General features: G+C 45.2%; 1 protein-coding gene across 7 annotated transcripts; it reads right to left on the bottom strand.

Annotated features, from left to right (window-relative positions):
* Positions 1-1,228: 1,228 nt before the first annotated feature.
* On the bottom strand, positions 1,229-14,605 carry max (myc associated factor X). 7 transcript variants are annotated; one of them, XM_069161623.1, is made up of 6 exons: positions 14,384-14,605; positions 14,112-14,138; positions 7,049-7,174; positions 4,970-5,108; positions 3,885-3,923; positions 1,229-3,183 (listed from the first exon to the last, which is right to left on the bottom strand). In XM_069161623.1, exons 1-6 carry the CDS (start codon positions 14,417-14,419, stop codon positions 2,996-2,998), a joined length of 555 nt encoding a protein of 184 aa, XP_069017724.1. In that variant the 5' UTR covers positions 14,420-14,605; the 3' UTR covers positions 1,229-2,995. The 7 variants fall into 7 exon arrangements, with proteins under 7 accessions (XP_069017724.1, XP_069017725.1, XP_069017728.1 ...); XM_069161624.1 differs by having other exon boundaries at positions 4,970-5,093; positions 14,384-14,604; XM_069161627.1 differs by lacking the exon at positions 3,885-3,923 and having other exon boundaries at positions 1,229-3,186; positions 14,384-14,604.
* Between the last annotated feature and the right edge of the window lie 1,729 nt (positions 14,606-16,334).

The following is a 16,334-nucleotide window of genomic DNA, read 5'->3' as shown; positions in this document are numbered from 1 at the left end:
TTTTTTTTTTTTTTTTAAGTCACGTACTTGTCATCAGGTTCGGTTTTTGAGGTCTGAAGTTAGGTTTGTTGTGGTCGTAGCATCCTCGGTATGACGTTCGTACAGTAGTCTACATTTAAAAGCTACACATGGTCTCGTCTGATTCCTCAGTTGTTTTGACTCGGCATTATTAAATTGTATTATTTACAGGCCAACAGAACAGAGGAGTCAGTTCTCCAATATTCAGAAATAAATTGGTGTTTTGATTCATCATTTCCTGGAAAGAAGTAGTTATCTAATACTAATTACCGGAGAACTAAAAACACTTAGTTTAATTAGATAGTTTTAAGCCTGCAGTTAATGATTATTTACTTTGTTTAGTCTATTTGGTTTGGTGTAAAAAAAAAAAAAAAATAAAAAAAGCCTCTTTTAAAATTTCCTAAAACCTCAGTTGAAGTTTTGAGATGAATTTTTTTTTTTTTGCCAAAAGTTTAACCGAATCCAAAAACATATCGTAGTTGATTTCCAGAAGTTTTTGTTTTTGTTTTTTTTAAGATCCTATTAAATATTTAGTCAACTTGATAATAAAATATGAAATATCCAAATAATTACTTTTAGGCCTGGAGGATGTTCTTAAATCCAGGCGTCGTGTCTGCCTGAGAGCTGCACATGAAAGGAAGCTCCCAAAAAAAAAAAAAAAATCCATCCCTTAAATAAGAAAAGACGGATTCACCATGGAAGTAGGTTGGCTGCTGGCTGTTGCTACACACGAGGTGGCCTAGTTCCCCCCCTCCCAACCACATGATTTAAAAAAAAAAAAAAAAAATTTAAATACTCCGGTGTTAAAGGGAAAATTATTACATAATATGACTCCTTATTCAAGACACCTGCAGTCAGTGGAAACCAGAAAAACCTGAAGTTATGTTTTGCTTCTCTTAATACCGGCACATCGAGTCCTTGAAGCTTCCCCGGGCGCTGCAGCAGCTGCCCACTGCTCCGGGTGAGGGGGTGGGGTGGGGGGGGGGGGGGCCCGAATGTGTGTGTGTGTGTGTGTGTAAGAAGAAAAACAGTGTGTGTGTGTGTGTGCATACTGGCAAAATAAGATTCATCTTGCTCTGCAGCAGCCGTGGGAGTTGGAGGAGGAAACCCGTCGTTAAAACTCGCTCCAGGAAATGCTGATATTTCTTCACGCTTCGCTGCCACGACGCCTCCGAACAAAAAAAAAAAAAACCAACCACAGAATCGCACGTAAAGGATAAAATAGTTTATTTTATAGTCTCATAGTAAAGGTAGGCCTCAACTTGCAAGACAATTGTTGGCAGTATGTACAACATACTTGTAATTTCCATGGAATGGAATCGGACAAACAAAAGACCTACTACACTAATTATATCCTCCTAAATGGAAATCAAATGGAAACAATATACAGACACACACGTTTCCTAGACACGCAAAAATGCTTCCTTTTTTTCCTGGGGGGAGAGGGGGGGGGCGGGGGGGGAAGGGGGGAAATTCAGCAACACAGATTTTTTTTATTTTTTTTTTTTGATTTGTTGTTTTTTTTGTTTGTTTGTTTGTTTTTTTGTATTAACTGTGTAAAGCACGACACATCGACAGGGACTCGTTTCGCTTCCCTGTACTGCAAAAGACGGGAGCGACACCTTTTTGACATTCAAAACTTATTTCATACCCTTAAAAAGAAAACTACGCGTGACAAATTGGCATTTTCCCCATGACTCTGTGGTTACTACAAAATGCATAACATACTTTTGAACTTGGAAACATCCAATTAACGCGTCTTTTTTTTTTTTTTTTTTTTTTTTTTTTTGTCTTTTAGAATATATAAAACGAGATGCCTAACGTATTCAGCCACCTAAAGTCATTCAACTACTTCAAGCTAAAGGACGAAATACGATACAAGTTTATGAATATTCTCCTTCAAAACATCAATTCTCAACAAAAGGAGTCACGTTTTTCTTTTTCTCTTTTTTTTTTTTTTTTTTTTGTTCTTTTTTTTTTTGAATCTTGTGTTAACAAACGTGTCGGGGCAGAAAACATCTGCGGTCCGGTGGGCCTGAGGTGGGAATCACTTTAACATTTGCTCAAAGCATCTTCACATTCTTTAGTGGAAAGAAAAACAAACAAAAAAAAATGAAGCTACAAATGTTTTTTGTTGTCGTTTTGAAAAGGTAAAACTTTCTTCCAGGACGATTTCATCTAGGTGAGTGTGTGTGTGTGTAAAATTCTAATTATTTTTTTTTTTTATATATATTTTTATTTTAAATCAAGAATAACGAAATAAAACAAAAACAAAAAAAATATATATATAATATAGCAGTGCTTGGAAGAGTACACCTGGCTCACCCTTCCCCACCACCCCAAAAAAAACAAAAATAAAAAAAAAAAAAAAAACCATGAAAACAACAACCCAGGGAGGAGGAGGGTTTTCTATCGAGGGTCCAAAAAAAAAAAAAAAAGCATCAAGTCCGTAAGTAGCCGAGCTGCCTCTTTTTGGGGGTTTTGGATTGTTGATGTTGCTGAGAGGAGGAGGGGCGGGGAGGGTGTACCAATGATAAGAAAACCAAAAATAAAGCAGAGAGAAAGAGGGACGGGAAAGGGAGGAAAAAACCCTGAAGCCCTCTAGATGGATCGAAGCGGTCGTGTCCCGCCCCGCTCACCTCCTCTCGCCCGCTGGTGGAGGTCGGCCGGAAAGACGAGGCGGCCGAGGCGACGGCGGCCGAGGCGACGGCGGCGGCGGCGCGGCGACATTTGAGGGGTCGCGAGTCTCCAGCTCGAGCCCTCCCGGAGATGGAGGAGAGAGGACGACGGGGAACGGCGAGGGGGTGATGATGATGATGATGATGATGATGATGATGATGTTGTTGTTGGGGGAGGTGTCGATGAGCCTTCCAGAGCTTTGAAGGCTGCGTTTCCTCCTCCTCCTCCTCCTCCTCCTCCTCCTCCTCCCGCTCCGCCGCCCGGCAGGTTTGCGAGCCTCCCCCCCCCCCCGGGCTCCTTAGCTGGCCTCCACGCGCAGCTTCTTCCTGTTGGGCGGCTCCTCGGCCTCCGACTCGGAGCTGGAGTCGGAGCCGCCGTCGAACGCCGACACGGCGCTGCCTTTGGGGTTGGTGTAGAGGCTGCTGTCGGACGACGAGTAGCTGGCCTGGAGCTGAGCGGAGCCCTTCACCTTCTCCAGGGCACGGACTGCTTAGACACACACACGAGGAGGACGTGAGGCGAGAACGGCAAAGCGGCGGGAAACGCCGGCGGCCGAGACGCCGGTTTCCGCAGCGACGTCTCCCTCCTCTTAACGTTCACACGCTGCCGTGACTTTTTTAAGACTTTAAGTCGATCCCGCAAGCGGGGAAATTTAGGCGTCAACAAAAAGGGGCACGCTGAGAAAAACTATGTAAAATATCATAAAATATGACGGATAGAAGGATTTTTTTTTTGGGGGGGGCGGCGGAATAAGAGCAATGAATAAATACACACAAACTACATACACAAAAAAAAAACAGATCAAATAAAATGACAGCTTGGGATGAACGGAAAGTTGCTACGAAACGAAACGCAACCCGATTAGGACCAATCGGAAGAACGGCGAGCTCGTCTGGGAGCGACAAAGCTCGCGCGTTCCCACAACTGGAAGAGGTACCGAAAGGTTACCGGTAACTTGACTTTGACTCTTGAAACGATCCGCAGCTCTTTCGTTTTCGCGCAGTTTAGAGGGGGAGGTTTACGGATGTTCCCCGAACGCCCCCAAAATGCTACGAGTAGATTTTGAGCAACGTCACGATGCTACGACATCTGTCGTGGAGCGAAAGACGCTCTCCCGTCAAGATTTCCATCAATTGTAACCGAGTCGCTTTTAAATCTCTCCGTCCACCCAAGTCGAAGATACGTACGCAAGTGCTGTCGCTCAGCGACTCTGACGAGATTTGCTTCTGTGTTAACAAAGCAAAAGTTAACGCTTTTTTAAAAAAACAAATTAAAAAAAACAAAACAATGTCAGTATTGTTTGTAGCCTCAGGAATTAAAAGAAAATTTGCAGAATGACGAGGAATTGTTTCCGACAGCAGACGATATGGAAGTGATTGTTGTCGGTGGTGTTAAAGTGCGGAGGTCGATTGTCCAGCCCGAGACGGGAACGAAGACGTTGTACATTTATTACCAGCGCCTTGTTCCAGCTCTCCTACCTTGATAATTGTGTTTCTCTTGCTTATTTTTAATTTTATTTTTATGGGCCGCATGTACAAATTAACGTCCTCCAATCTCCCGCCGTAGCCACGGCGACCGAGTTTATCGCCCACACGACGGTTAACGAATCGTCTTACTGGAGAAAGCCGACGTGACGTCTTCCGCTGTTCTCTCGACGCAGAAACACAAACTCATTTACAACCTTTAGGGAATCGAAATGTGTGAGGACTCGTCGCGTCGACGGGAAAATTAAGATCGATTTAGTTTTGACGATTTGCTTTTAGCGAACTGCTCGGAGGACGGAGGGAGGCGCGGGTATCCGTTTGGCACACGGCAATCAGGTTGTAGGTTGTTGTTTTTTTTTTTGTTGTTGTTGTTTTTTTTACGAGAGAACGATAACGGGACGCCAGAGATTAACGGGCGTCGGAGGGGGAGGAGGGAGGAGTTCGGCTCCGTTTTTATCTGATGGTGTCTTTTAAGATTTGGACGACGCGTTCTCAAAACATTCGCCGGCGGACTTTTGTTTTCGTCTCGGCGGCGTTCGGTCGACGCCGAGCGGGAAGCGGAGCGTGCGTTTTCTCCACCGGCTGACGGGCGGGTCGCAGCTGACTTGGAAGTCAAAACACATGCGCTGGCGTTTTGGGAACCGCGACTAAACCCTCGCAGCTGCACTAATGAGTGTAAAAAAAAAAAAAAAGTCCGGCCGAGTCGTCCCTCCCCTCCGCCCCCTCCTCCGCCCCCTCCTCCGCCCCGCTCGGCCCCACGGAGCCGTGAAACCCGACCGTGCCGTTACCTTGTTGCTCGAGCAGCGCGTTCTGCCTCTTCAGGTCGTCGATGTCCTGCTGGTGCGTGTGGTTTTTTCGCCTCATGTACTGGATGTACTCTGTGGCTTTGTCTAGGATCTGAGCTCGAGACGCCTGTTTGGTAGACTGCTGTTAGTGACACATGCAGAAATGACGCAATGACGCAAAGTATACAGAGGCCGCATCACACACCTAAGGCAAGAAAGATTGTTAAAAGGGGAGGGGGGGGGGGGGAGAGAGAGAGAGGGAGAAAACAACATCTCCTGCTCCGGTCGTGATGCTGCAAGCGAGGGAGATCTGGGACAGCGTAAGCTCGGCTCCTCTTAACCTCTCAAAAGAGTCTGATCGCGACCCGGCCCGGCCCGGCCCGACCCGGGTCGTAAAACCCTCGCACATCGCTCCCGCCGCCCACCGGCTCGCAAACATTTGTCCGTCTGGACCCACGCAGCTTCGCGACCGAGCTCGCCTCGTAGCCGCGAGCTGCTTGCCGTCGCCGTGCGCCGACTCATTTGGACACATCGTGGCTTGGTGTCGTTTTAATTTCTTTAAATCAGTACAGCTTCACCTCCTCTTATATCGTGGGGGGAAAAAAAGTCAATCTCGATGAAGGCGGGCATCAACTTCCACTAAAAAGCAGTTCGGGGGTCGATATTGGTACAACAACTCGTGGTTTTCTTTATTATCAACTGACCTGATGATTATTTACTGAACTCCAAAAAAAACAACCTGAAGGCAAAGCTGACAAATTCTATTCGATAGTTTCAAACCAACCGTCCAGAAACCCCCCAAATCTTCTCTTTAATATCACTGAAGACTGACAGAAGCAGAATTACAGATCTCGAGCAACGTGAATTAAGTTTTATTTAAAAAAAAAAAAAAATGTCTGAATCTGTAAATTATCAAAACGGTTTCTAATTATTTTCCAACTTATTTTACATTTAATGCATTTAACCACTTCCTCTGCAATCTAGATGTTTCATAACGAAGGCTGGGTATCGTTCAAAACGTTTCCACGTAGATACCAGGTCCTGAACAAACCAATTTTATAATCACCGTTTTCAGAAAAATATCACTTAAAACTGGTGAAACCATTACGGTAGAAATCTGTCGTTGTCATGCAGTTTAGAGGGGGGAGAGTGTAACCCAAGTTGTTTTCTGCCCCGCATGCAGGGTGTTACGATTTAGCAAAAGTTCCCTAAACGTCTCAAATGGACGTTGGCGCCGAAATCCGCAATTTACTGATGTTCCTAAAACGCATCACGGAGGATCGGCAGCCGCGAGATTGCACACAGAGAAGCCTGAAGTTACTGCAGACTGTGTTGTCGCGGAGCTTTGGACATATTCAAGTCCAAAAATGAATGTGATAAACATCGTCCCTGCTCCGTTTCCTCTCGCAAGAAACAATACGGCCCGCCACCGCCGCCCCCCCCCCCCCCCAAAGACGTCGCTATAACAACGGGACCGAGAGCCTTCGTAATACTTCTACACGACCGCCAGCCATCCCCGACATCGTCATCTCATCAGGCCGCGCCCTCCGTGCTCTGGTGCGATTCACGATCTGGTCTTGTGTGTGCCGAGCTACTGAGCCGGCTCCAAATGTTCTCAGTGTCACTGATGTCAAAACAGGAAGAGAGCAACAACAACAAAAAAACAACAAAAAATGTCCTCATAATAACTTCCTGACGCTGGTCCAAGTATTTAGGCTGCATCACTGCCGTGCTGCTGCTGCCAAAGCGGCCCTCTTCCACCATCTGCCCTCCTCGCAGTCCCCCGCTACTACCTCCCTCCCTCACTACCTCCCTCCCTCCCTCCCCTCCACGCCGAGACATCCGCAGCTCGCAATATTCACAACAAATCATTCACGTTTCCTCGTATTCAAAACGCCTTCATCCCCGAAAAACAATCTGTAAAACAGTCAAATTCACACACGTACATATACAAGTGTTACAACAGCCTAAAAATTTGACATTTAACCAGGTGGGGGGTGGGGGGGGAAACAACAAGTTAAAATACAGTTCAAAAGAAATGTGCAAGTGTCTCAGTGCGTTGTGTGTCGGAGGGGAACTTACAGGTTGAGGTTTACCAACCTTTTCTCCCTGCAGGGCGGGTACCGAGTCGCGGAGGCTGTGAAAGCTGTCTTTGATGTGGTCCCTACGTTTGCGCTCCAGCGCATTGTGGTGTGCCCGTTTGTCTGCCTGCAACGACAAGAGTCACAAGGCCTTCAGCCCGGCAGCAGAGCAGCGTGGGTAGAGGACGGCGGGCGTCCGGTCGGACCCGGTTTAAAAACAAAGAGAAAAAAACAACAAACAACCAAATGTAATAAAGGAAACCTCCGCGCATGCCGCTCCGCTGCCACGTCCCCGCTCCGCCTCCACGGGACGCAACGCACGCAACACGTTCGGGCTTCAGCTGGTGAACTAACTCTATTCTTGCGCAACTCCTCAATGTATAATAAAATACTGAAACAAGCTTAAGATCCTGAAATTACTCCGACCGACGGCCCCAAATGGCATTAAGTTTTTACGGCCACACAAAGAGAGAGAAATGCAAATAAATCCTCAACGGTCGGCATTTACGCCTCCGACATGAAATACCAGCCCGTTCATTTTGTCGTCTGTTATTATCTAGAAGTTAATGGACTTATTTCTACCCGTTCAGTATCGACGTCAACTCGTCCGTTAGTCTTGGTTGGGGTTTAAAAGAAATTGAGGAAGCAGCGACTGCAGTTCCCTAAAAGTCCTTCGAAAGGCCTTCATCTGACGAGCAACAAATCGAGCATTTTTCTAAACCCAAAACTTGTGATCTGAAGCCACATCTGTGTCAAGTGTCAGGAGTCCTTGCGGTGATTAAAACTCAGGAACCGACACGTCGGACGGCGTTATTTGGTCTCGGCTGGTTGGTCGGTCGCAGTTTGCTCCATTAAATCTCACCGTTTACACGCCTTCAGTTTAAATCCCAACATGGATCAACTTTAATGGAGTTTGTTCAACAAAAGGTGGAGAAAAGTTACTATCATCCACTAAATATAGGTATTTATTGTTAAACCCGGTGACTACGGACTTGGAAAAAAAACCTCAAAAAGATCTGCGTCGTCATCGCAAAAACATAAATAATCTTAGTGATTTCAGACTTGTTTTTAGATCCTGGGACAGACTTTTATCATCTGACACTATATCACACTCATCCGTTACTCAGGTCTGTAAAATGCCCCGACGCATTACAGAAAAAGAAACTATCCTTTTCCCGTTTTAAATCAATATAAAATTGTCCAAACCAGGCAAAGTAACAACTCAAGCAAGGCTGCAAAATCTAATCCAAGAGCTGCGGAGGTTTAAGGTGACAAAGACATCGAATGCAACGCTGTTGTTTCTCTTCTGTCTAATTCAGGCTGAAAATCTTCTGGAAACTTTCTAGAATTTGAGTAGGAATCAAAACACAAGTAATGACGAACAATCAAATGAGCAGTAAATGTCATCGCCTTGACCCTGAATTCACACCAAAAAAAACAAAACAAAAAAAAAGAAAATGAATCCCATGTCACTTGTTTTACACGCACCATATTGTGTTGAAAACTTTTTCTTTCTTTTTTTTTTTGTCGGTCCCACCGGAAAAAGAAGTCCTTAGCAGACGGGCGCTGGCAAACGATCAAGTCGACGGAGCGATCAACGGCCTCTGACCCCGATGAAGCTAAAACCTCCTGCTGAGTTCAGTGGTCATGACCAGAACTTGAAAGCATTTGCCCTGCCCTTCCCCTCTGACCCATGCCGACTCCCCCCCCCCTAACCCCTCCCTCCCTACTCCCCCCCCCCCCCTCCCCTCTCTTGAGTGAGCACTCTTGGGAGAGGCCCTTCACATCGGTGACCAGGTCAGAGTCAAGACAATGCAGGCTGATGGGCGGGCGGACGACGACAGATCGTCGTCGGGGATTAAAAGGAGACGGCCAGACAAAGGCCTCGCGTGAAACGTGGATTCACGAGGGCGTTACTGGAGATTTGCTTATTCATAGCTTAAAGATGCCGTGAGGTTTTAGGAACAAAAGACGTGGATGATGTGCGGGAGTGTCTCTCCCCCCCCCCCCCCCCCCCCCCCTGTCAAGAGGGTCATGCGTTTTCGCCACAACACAGCTGACAAACTCGCAGTTCATTTCATGCCGCACGTTTTACATGACTTTTGTCAAATATAAAAATAAATTAATTTTTTTTTTTTTAAAAAACCTGTCTGAGTCATAATAACGCAATCCTCACATTTCTGTAGCCTCAATTAACTCGCCAGCCACAAACAAGACATCTTCAGCCACATTTGCTTTGTAATTAAGGCTGTAAAAGGCACAAGATGGCCACCGCTATCACATGACCCGGAGCCGGTCAGGAGATCAGCTCCACCTTTTTTTTTTTTCTTTTCTTTTCTTTTTTTTTTTTAGGCCAAACCATCGCAGCCCCCCCAATCAAAAGGGAACCGGGCACTAATCCATGCCGAGACATTAAAGCCCGACACCCAATCGGAGCGCCCGGCGGCACCGACCATCCCGCTCCGCGCGCACGTCTCCGAAGCAAATATTTAAACGTTATCGAGGAAACGAGTCCGACGGTCCGTCACGTGGCCCGGCGTCACCTGACTCATTCCGTTCGTGGATCACAACAGAGACCAAAAGCGGTCACGAGGGAGACGAAGCGCAGGCTCCGACAGGCCTTTCAGCGCTTCGGTGCGCTCGGCGGGGCGGGACGGGACGGGACGGGACGGGACGGGACGGGGCGACGCGTCGGGCGAAGCAACGAAACGCGGGAGAGGCGTCACGCCGGGGCCGCTGACTCATCCGCCCGAGTAAACACCGAGAGGACGACACGCCGCTCGCATGAAACTGGAACCGCAACAAAATCAGACAACGCCGCCCACGACCGGCGGTGTCAAGGTGCTCCTGCTGCACGGAGAAGCGTCCAGAAGAGACGAATCCCTCGCCCACCGAGGCGCGTTTGGCTCCGCCCCCTCTGTTAACCCCCACCATAACCAACCGTGACCGCTGCCGATGGCGTGTGCAATTACAAGTCCGGCAGCCATGTTTGCAAAGGATGGTTTCAGCGGGGAGAGAAGAGACTCGGAAAGTACAAAAGGACTGAAACGATCTTAAGACTACTGAAAGAACTCGGGGGAGGAGGGGGGGGGGGTTCCCCTCCGAATATTATAATACTGAACTTCAATTTGAGGTCGACGTCGGTCTATCGGAGATATATCGCATCACCGTAGATTGATATGCATCGATATTTTTTTTTTAAAAAACGCTTTTACAGAATGCGATGCAGATAAAGATGCTCGGGAGTGAATTAGAATAGTTCTATTTGTTTTGTTTAGTTATCTACGATTATTAAATTCCCGGCGAAGTTTACTGTTTCAAGGCACTAAAGTCAGTTTGGATAATAAAATGTTAAATATCCTGCCTTACACACACTATATAATGTTTGACAACCACCTTGAAATATATATATTTAGCGCCATCATATATTATATATATATATATATAAAACATTTTTAATTATTAAGCTGGAGTGTATAATTTACAGCAGCAGCCAGCTTTAACATGTCTGCTGTTACTTTATAGAATCTAATTACTCTGAGTTCAAAGTGATACGGAGGTTTTCTACCGTTCGATAGGGCTCAACATGAATAAAATCAACGCATGTTGTTGTATTTTCAAAAAAGAAAAACCAACCGGTCGGGTAAACGGGCAGAAACGCGTGTTGGTTTTTTGGGCGGAGGAGGGCAAACTAAACACGTTAATAACCCTATAAATGACTTTACGATCAGAGATTGATCATGGAGTCCGCAGGGCTCCTTCCTGATTTACACTCACGAGGATGTAAAGGGCGACGAGCACGGCATTTACGGGAACAGCGAAAACCTCTCGAGCGTCGTCATGTGACCCGACGCACCTCTGTGTACGAGTCCAAACCTCACAAAAGACCTTTAACTCGCGCAGCCTTTCACAACATTTCCGACTCGCGGTGGTAAATTTTTTTTTTTTTTACTGCACGTGGAGTTTACGAGCCTCCCGGTTCCAGATAAAGAGCAAACTGAGAGCTGCGTAAATCATGTCGCGTGAAGCCCGTCAGGCAACAGAACCAAACAAAAAAGGCGTCCGGTTACCCGGCGCCAAACCGCCGTCGGTCCGTCACACCGGCCGCATCGCCACGGCCGGGCTGCTGCCCTCCTCCCTGTTCACACGCGACCCTGAAACGTTACGCAACATCTCATGGTGCCGGGTGGAAGAGCCGGCAGCCGCCGCCGCCGCCGCCGCTTCCTGGTTACCGGCGGCCGTCTCGCGATCTCGACATGAAAGCCTAAACTTCTGTCGGGGAACGAGGAGAAAAAAAAAAACCTTCTCGCTGAAATAACGGTGGTAAAAACCACAGAAAGAAACCAAACAAACGACAGATGATCCGACCAGATGAACGAGGTTACTGTTGCAAATGTAAAATACCAGAGGTGTGAAGTGACGAGCGTCACCTTCCTTCCTCCCTTTAAAGATGTACTTAAGCGGAGCTGCGACGAGAATTGGTTTTACTGTCGATTAGTCTACGTTTTGTTTTTAAGTCATTCTTATTTGTATTTACAAAATATCAGCAAATACCCCCAAAACGTATTCTCAGAAGCCAAAGAAAAATCTTCAAAATATCCTGCTTAGTCTAATTAACAACATTAAAACCTAAAATATTCAAGTTACAATAATGCACGTCGCAAAAGAAAGCAAGCTTATTTTAACATTTAGGAATCTAAACCCGAGTTTCAATCGATTGATTTCAGTTCTATATTTATGACACAAATTAAACGTGAAGTCTTCGGGTGTCCAGACGTGGAGATCTCGTCTTTTAAAGACGTATCTACGAACAGCAGACCGGCTTATATGTCACTATTAAACTGTGGAAACCTTTTGATATAGAAATCGCATTTGGATTAATTCGGCAATTCTGAATTCCCACGCGCCGCATTTTTAAAAGAAATGTACCGTCAGCAGCGCCCGGACGGGACGTCTGCGCTCATCAGCTGTTGGTGTTAAATTTACTCAGCTGTAACTGATTAACAATAAATCTCAGAGTTAAAGACACCACACACACACAAAAAACAAACACACAAAAAAAAAAAAAAATCTTGGCTGTTACTGCGTTTACAAGCTCTCTGAAGCCGCCGTTGGTGAATGTACGCCTGATTAAAAAGAGGGTTTTCTGAAAGAAGCGTCGCGCTGCCATTTTTGTGGTGCGTGGTGTGAACACAAATACCAACTATGCAGCTGTAATTTTTAAATTAAGGATTCTTTTGAATGCCACGGTCGCATGAATTTATCTGAATATCGACAAAAAAACGTAGCGCCGGCGTAACATCCTCATAATTGTGTGATAACTTTGTCAAAGTTGCCTTTTTTTTTTTTTTTTTTTTCTATCCGACTCGTGCGCGTATATTTACATTTACGCAACTGGATGTTTTTCAAGAAATTGTTGTGCGTTCGAGCCAAGGGCTGGTCAAAATATTGATATATCACACCGTGACACAAGACGAGACATTGTGTTGGATTTGAGATATTATAATAATGTGATATTGGGGGTCTTTTCCTGGTTTTAAAGGCTGCATTACAGCAAAGTGACGTCATCTTCTGAACTTGAACAGACCGTTCTCGCTGTTCTGTTGTTTGATTTTTACCCACTTTGTCCTCGTCCTTGTCACAATTTCAAGGTTTTGATCAAAGACGTCATGCTAGACGTCGTCCAGACAACAGACAGCAGCTCTGCAATGTCACCAAAGCACACAAAAAAAAATAAAATGACCAGTGTTGAAATTTAGGAATTCAATCCAGTTCGGACTATAAAAGTAAAGTTAAAACTACAATTCAGGAGCGGAGAAAAAAAAAAAAAAAAAAAAAGAGCCGCTAAACTCTAAAAACAACAACGATTCTACATTTTTCATGATCAAATTATCGCCAACCGATAATTTGATCGCAATAGCATTTGATCACCGAGCCCTAATCGGAGCATTAACGATCTAATTAACACAAACTGAACATAAAAATCAGTTCTGTGGTCCTCAATTTTAACACCGGTGTTTCCTGAACGCATCTTTTCTGTGGTTTAATTCCCGAACAGGAGGTGAGACGCGGTTATTTATTTATTTTTATTTCACCCCCCCCCCCCTCCCTCCTCGTCGTGCAGGGTGTTTTTCCTCTCTCGCCTGTGCGCGATACAAGCTATACGTCATTCATTTAGGCTGCCAGCCCCCTTTTAGTGGCCTGTAGAGAGAAGATGGCTCTAATCACTGGATGCAATACAGGAAAACATCCCGCTGCAGCGCTTCCTGACACGAAAAGCCTCCCGGTCCCCGAGATGCAGGCGCGGCTCGCCGTCCCTCCTGCAACATGCAACAAGCCTCTCTTTACCCCTTTTTTAAAAAAAAAAATATATTTTCTGTCTTTCTTTCTTTTTATGAACTGCTCCGTATCCGAAATGTTAAACGCGCTCTCTCTCTGTGTGTGTTTCCGGAGATGATGACCTAGATGCGTAAAAGCCCGATCATGAGCAGGAATCCCCGCCGGTGCGGAGCGAACCTCCGGCTTCGTGTGCACCGGGAGGAGGAGGAGGAGGAGGAGGAGGGGAATACAAATAACAATAATAACACTAAACAAAACAGCCTTAGTAGCTGGATAAGGCTTTGGTCTAAATATAGATGTCGTGTCACCGTCTCCCTATGGCCGTGTACACACAGGATGGAGGAGGACGGGGGGACGGCGGGGGGGGAGGACGGGACACCCTGCGACGCGCAAAGCCGAGAAGCAACGACCGCGACACTTTCAACAAATGCGTGTCCGATAATGTAGTAAAAAATATAAATAAATTTTAAAAAAAAACGAGGGAGGAAATATCTCCGTGGAAAAACAAATATAAAACCAAAACATACATGTTGTATTTCCACGAGGTGAGCAGCACTTTCTTTTTTTATTTTTTTTTTTTTTTTTTTTTGATTCTTAAAACATCCACAGTTATCTTCACTTTTTAAAATAATAATTATAAGTAAAATGTGAAGAGTAAAAATGAAGTTTGCGACACCAGTGCAGCACGTTTCCGACATGGATAAATCCCCCCCAGCATTACGCACCACACAGTGATATCTCGGTGATTCTTCCTGCAAAAGAAACAGAACAAAAAGTACAATTGTAGCCACAAGTGTTCCGCAAATCTTTCGGTTTTTGTCTGAAGTCAACTAGAAAAGCAAGATGATTGTTTTTTTTTTTAGCTGGAGTTTCTTAAAACCATTAAAACCAGAATCCCGACGAAGAAGCTAGCACAGCTAACGCTAAAGCCGAGGAGCTAAAATAACATCGTTAAAAGAGGAAAAAAAAAAAAAAAAAAAAAGCGGGCCGTACTCACGTCACTATCGACTTCGATGTCATCGTTATCACTCATTATTCGATAAAAAAAAATAAAAAAAACAAGTCTCGTTTGAAGGGGACGGGCGGCTTAAAGAAACAACATGAATTAGTTTAGCACCGAGCGGCGCTCAGACAGACGGACAAGCTAACAGCTCTCGTTCTGTTTGGACTGAACCGAGACTCCAACCCACGTGACCGCACTCCGCACGCACAACTGCCGCCGCGCAGCGCGCATGCGCAACATCCGGGGGATATATGGGAAATGTCGTCACTTTTTTTTTTCCCCTTCCTCGTGAAGGAAACGCTCGTTTCTTCTTTGAGCCATTTTCGCCGCGTGAAAGATTTTTTTTTTTTTAAACGAGATGTTTTCTCACACGACGAGCCGCCGAAACTTAAGCCAAACCGGTTAAATGTCGTTTTTAAATTGCAAGTAATATATTTATTTGTAAATTACAATAATCCAGAACACGTTTTGGTTTGCTTGCGACGTCACGGCGTCCCTTTTTTTTTTTTTCTTCTTCTTCCTGCGTTGCATTATGGGAATTGTAGTCGGAGTCGTATTTGCATGTCAGAGGAGCTAAATAGGGGCATGGCCGAGACACGTGGATATCAAGAGTACAGAGGAGAAACATAACCTCAGACACACTGAGGCTCAGTTACAGCAGCCTGCAAATATGCACCAATCACGTGATTTCCAACCGCTTATCACGCCGTGTGATTCCTTCTTTCCTTTTTTTTTTTTTTTCTTTATAACTAAATAAACGTAACTGTACATTTCAAAAGTAATTGATTACATTTTAAGATATTGTGATGATTATTTATTTTGTAGTTTTTTTTTTGTTGTTTTTTTGTATTCAAATTTTGATGGTATTTGCCCGTTTTTCAAACAAAATGGCAAATAATTTGGCTCCATGCTTCCAAAAAAACAGAAACTGTGTGTGGTAAACTAAATATCTTTGGGTTAAATAGCTCTAACATGTTCAGATGAGCATATTTTCTTCGCTTACTGATGTTTAATTGTCCACAAAATTTGTCAGTGCAGTTGTAGCAGACAAACTGCTCAAGCCGCAGCCCTACAAATTCAGCGTATACTCAGTGTGATGCAGAACAACACATACCTTTGCCTGCTTTACATAATGCCAGTGGATAAATATATGTTATGTAGTGTGGGGTGGCTGGTCTCAGGACAAATTGCAAATAATCTGCTTTGGTGCTTCCTTTTTCCACAAAATTGTGCTGCAGATAAGGAGCTTACACTGTGGATTATTTTTGCACAGCAACAGTGAATCAGTAAATGTGTAAAAGCAAAAAAAAAAAAAAAAAAAGAAATCGAGCTTGGAGCAGGCTCATCCTTTCCCGCAGCAGGTCAAGAGGCCACAGCAGCTGCAGGCGACACCATGCCCTCCATCGCCTCCCCTGCAGATTCAGGGCTTCGGACCTCCGCTGACCTTCATCCTGCCATCTCTTCTTCCACCTTCCAGCCAGTCTTTCCGTCTTACTTTTGGTTCCAATCCTCTCGTCCAATTTTGCCCTCCCCCCCGTCTACTATTTTATTGAATTCCACTGAATGTCCTGCAGAGGCAAAAAAAAAATCAAACAGGTTCACCCAGAAATATGGCCCGTAGCAGTACAGTATAGCCTATTTAAAAGATGACAACACAATAAGGCCAGGCTTTAACAATGCATCTGCTGCAGCCAACCCTCTCCGTCTTCATGGATGACAGCAAGAAGCCATCTAGCTGAATATTTGTGCACCACAATTGCAAATAAATGACCTCAAGGGACGCGTAGTGTAACTGAAAAATATGATAATGAGGTAGAGGTCAGAGAAAATGAACATTTTCTGCCGCCTTGCCACACCCTCAATGCTATTCCCCTCAGGCCGGAGCAGAGTTATGAAGTACCGTTTCAGCTCGTACTATTCAGCCTGCAGGGAGCTCAGGCATTGA

This window comes from Embiotoca jacksoni, unplaced genomic scaffold (assembly GCF_022577435.1).
Source record: "Embiotoca jacksoni isolate LCO1_2020_lvr unplaced genomic scaffold, fEmbJac1.0.p SCAF_29, whole genome shotgun sequence".
Lineage (NCBI taxonomy): Eukaryota > Metazoa > Chordata > Actinopteri > Embiotocidae > Embiotoca > Embiotoca jacksoni.
Note: the sequence above shows the minus strand (reverse complement) of the source record. Positions and strands in the feature narration are given on the sequence as shown.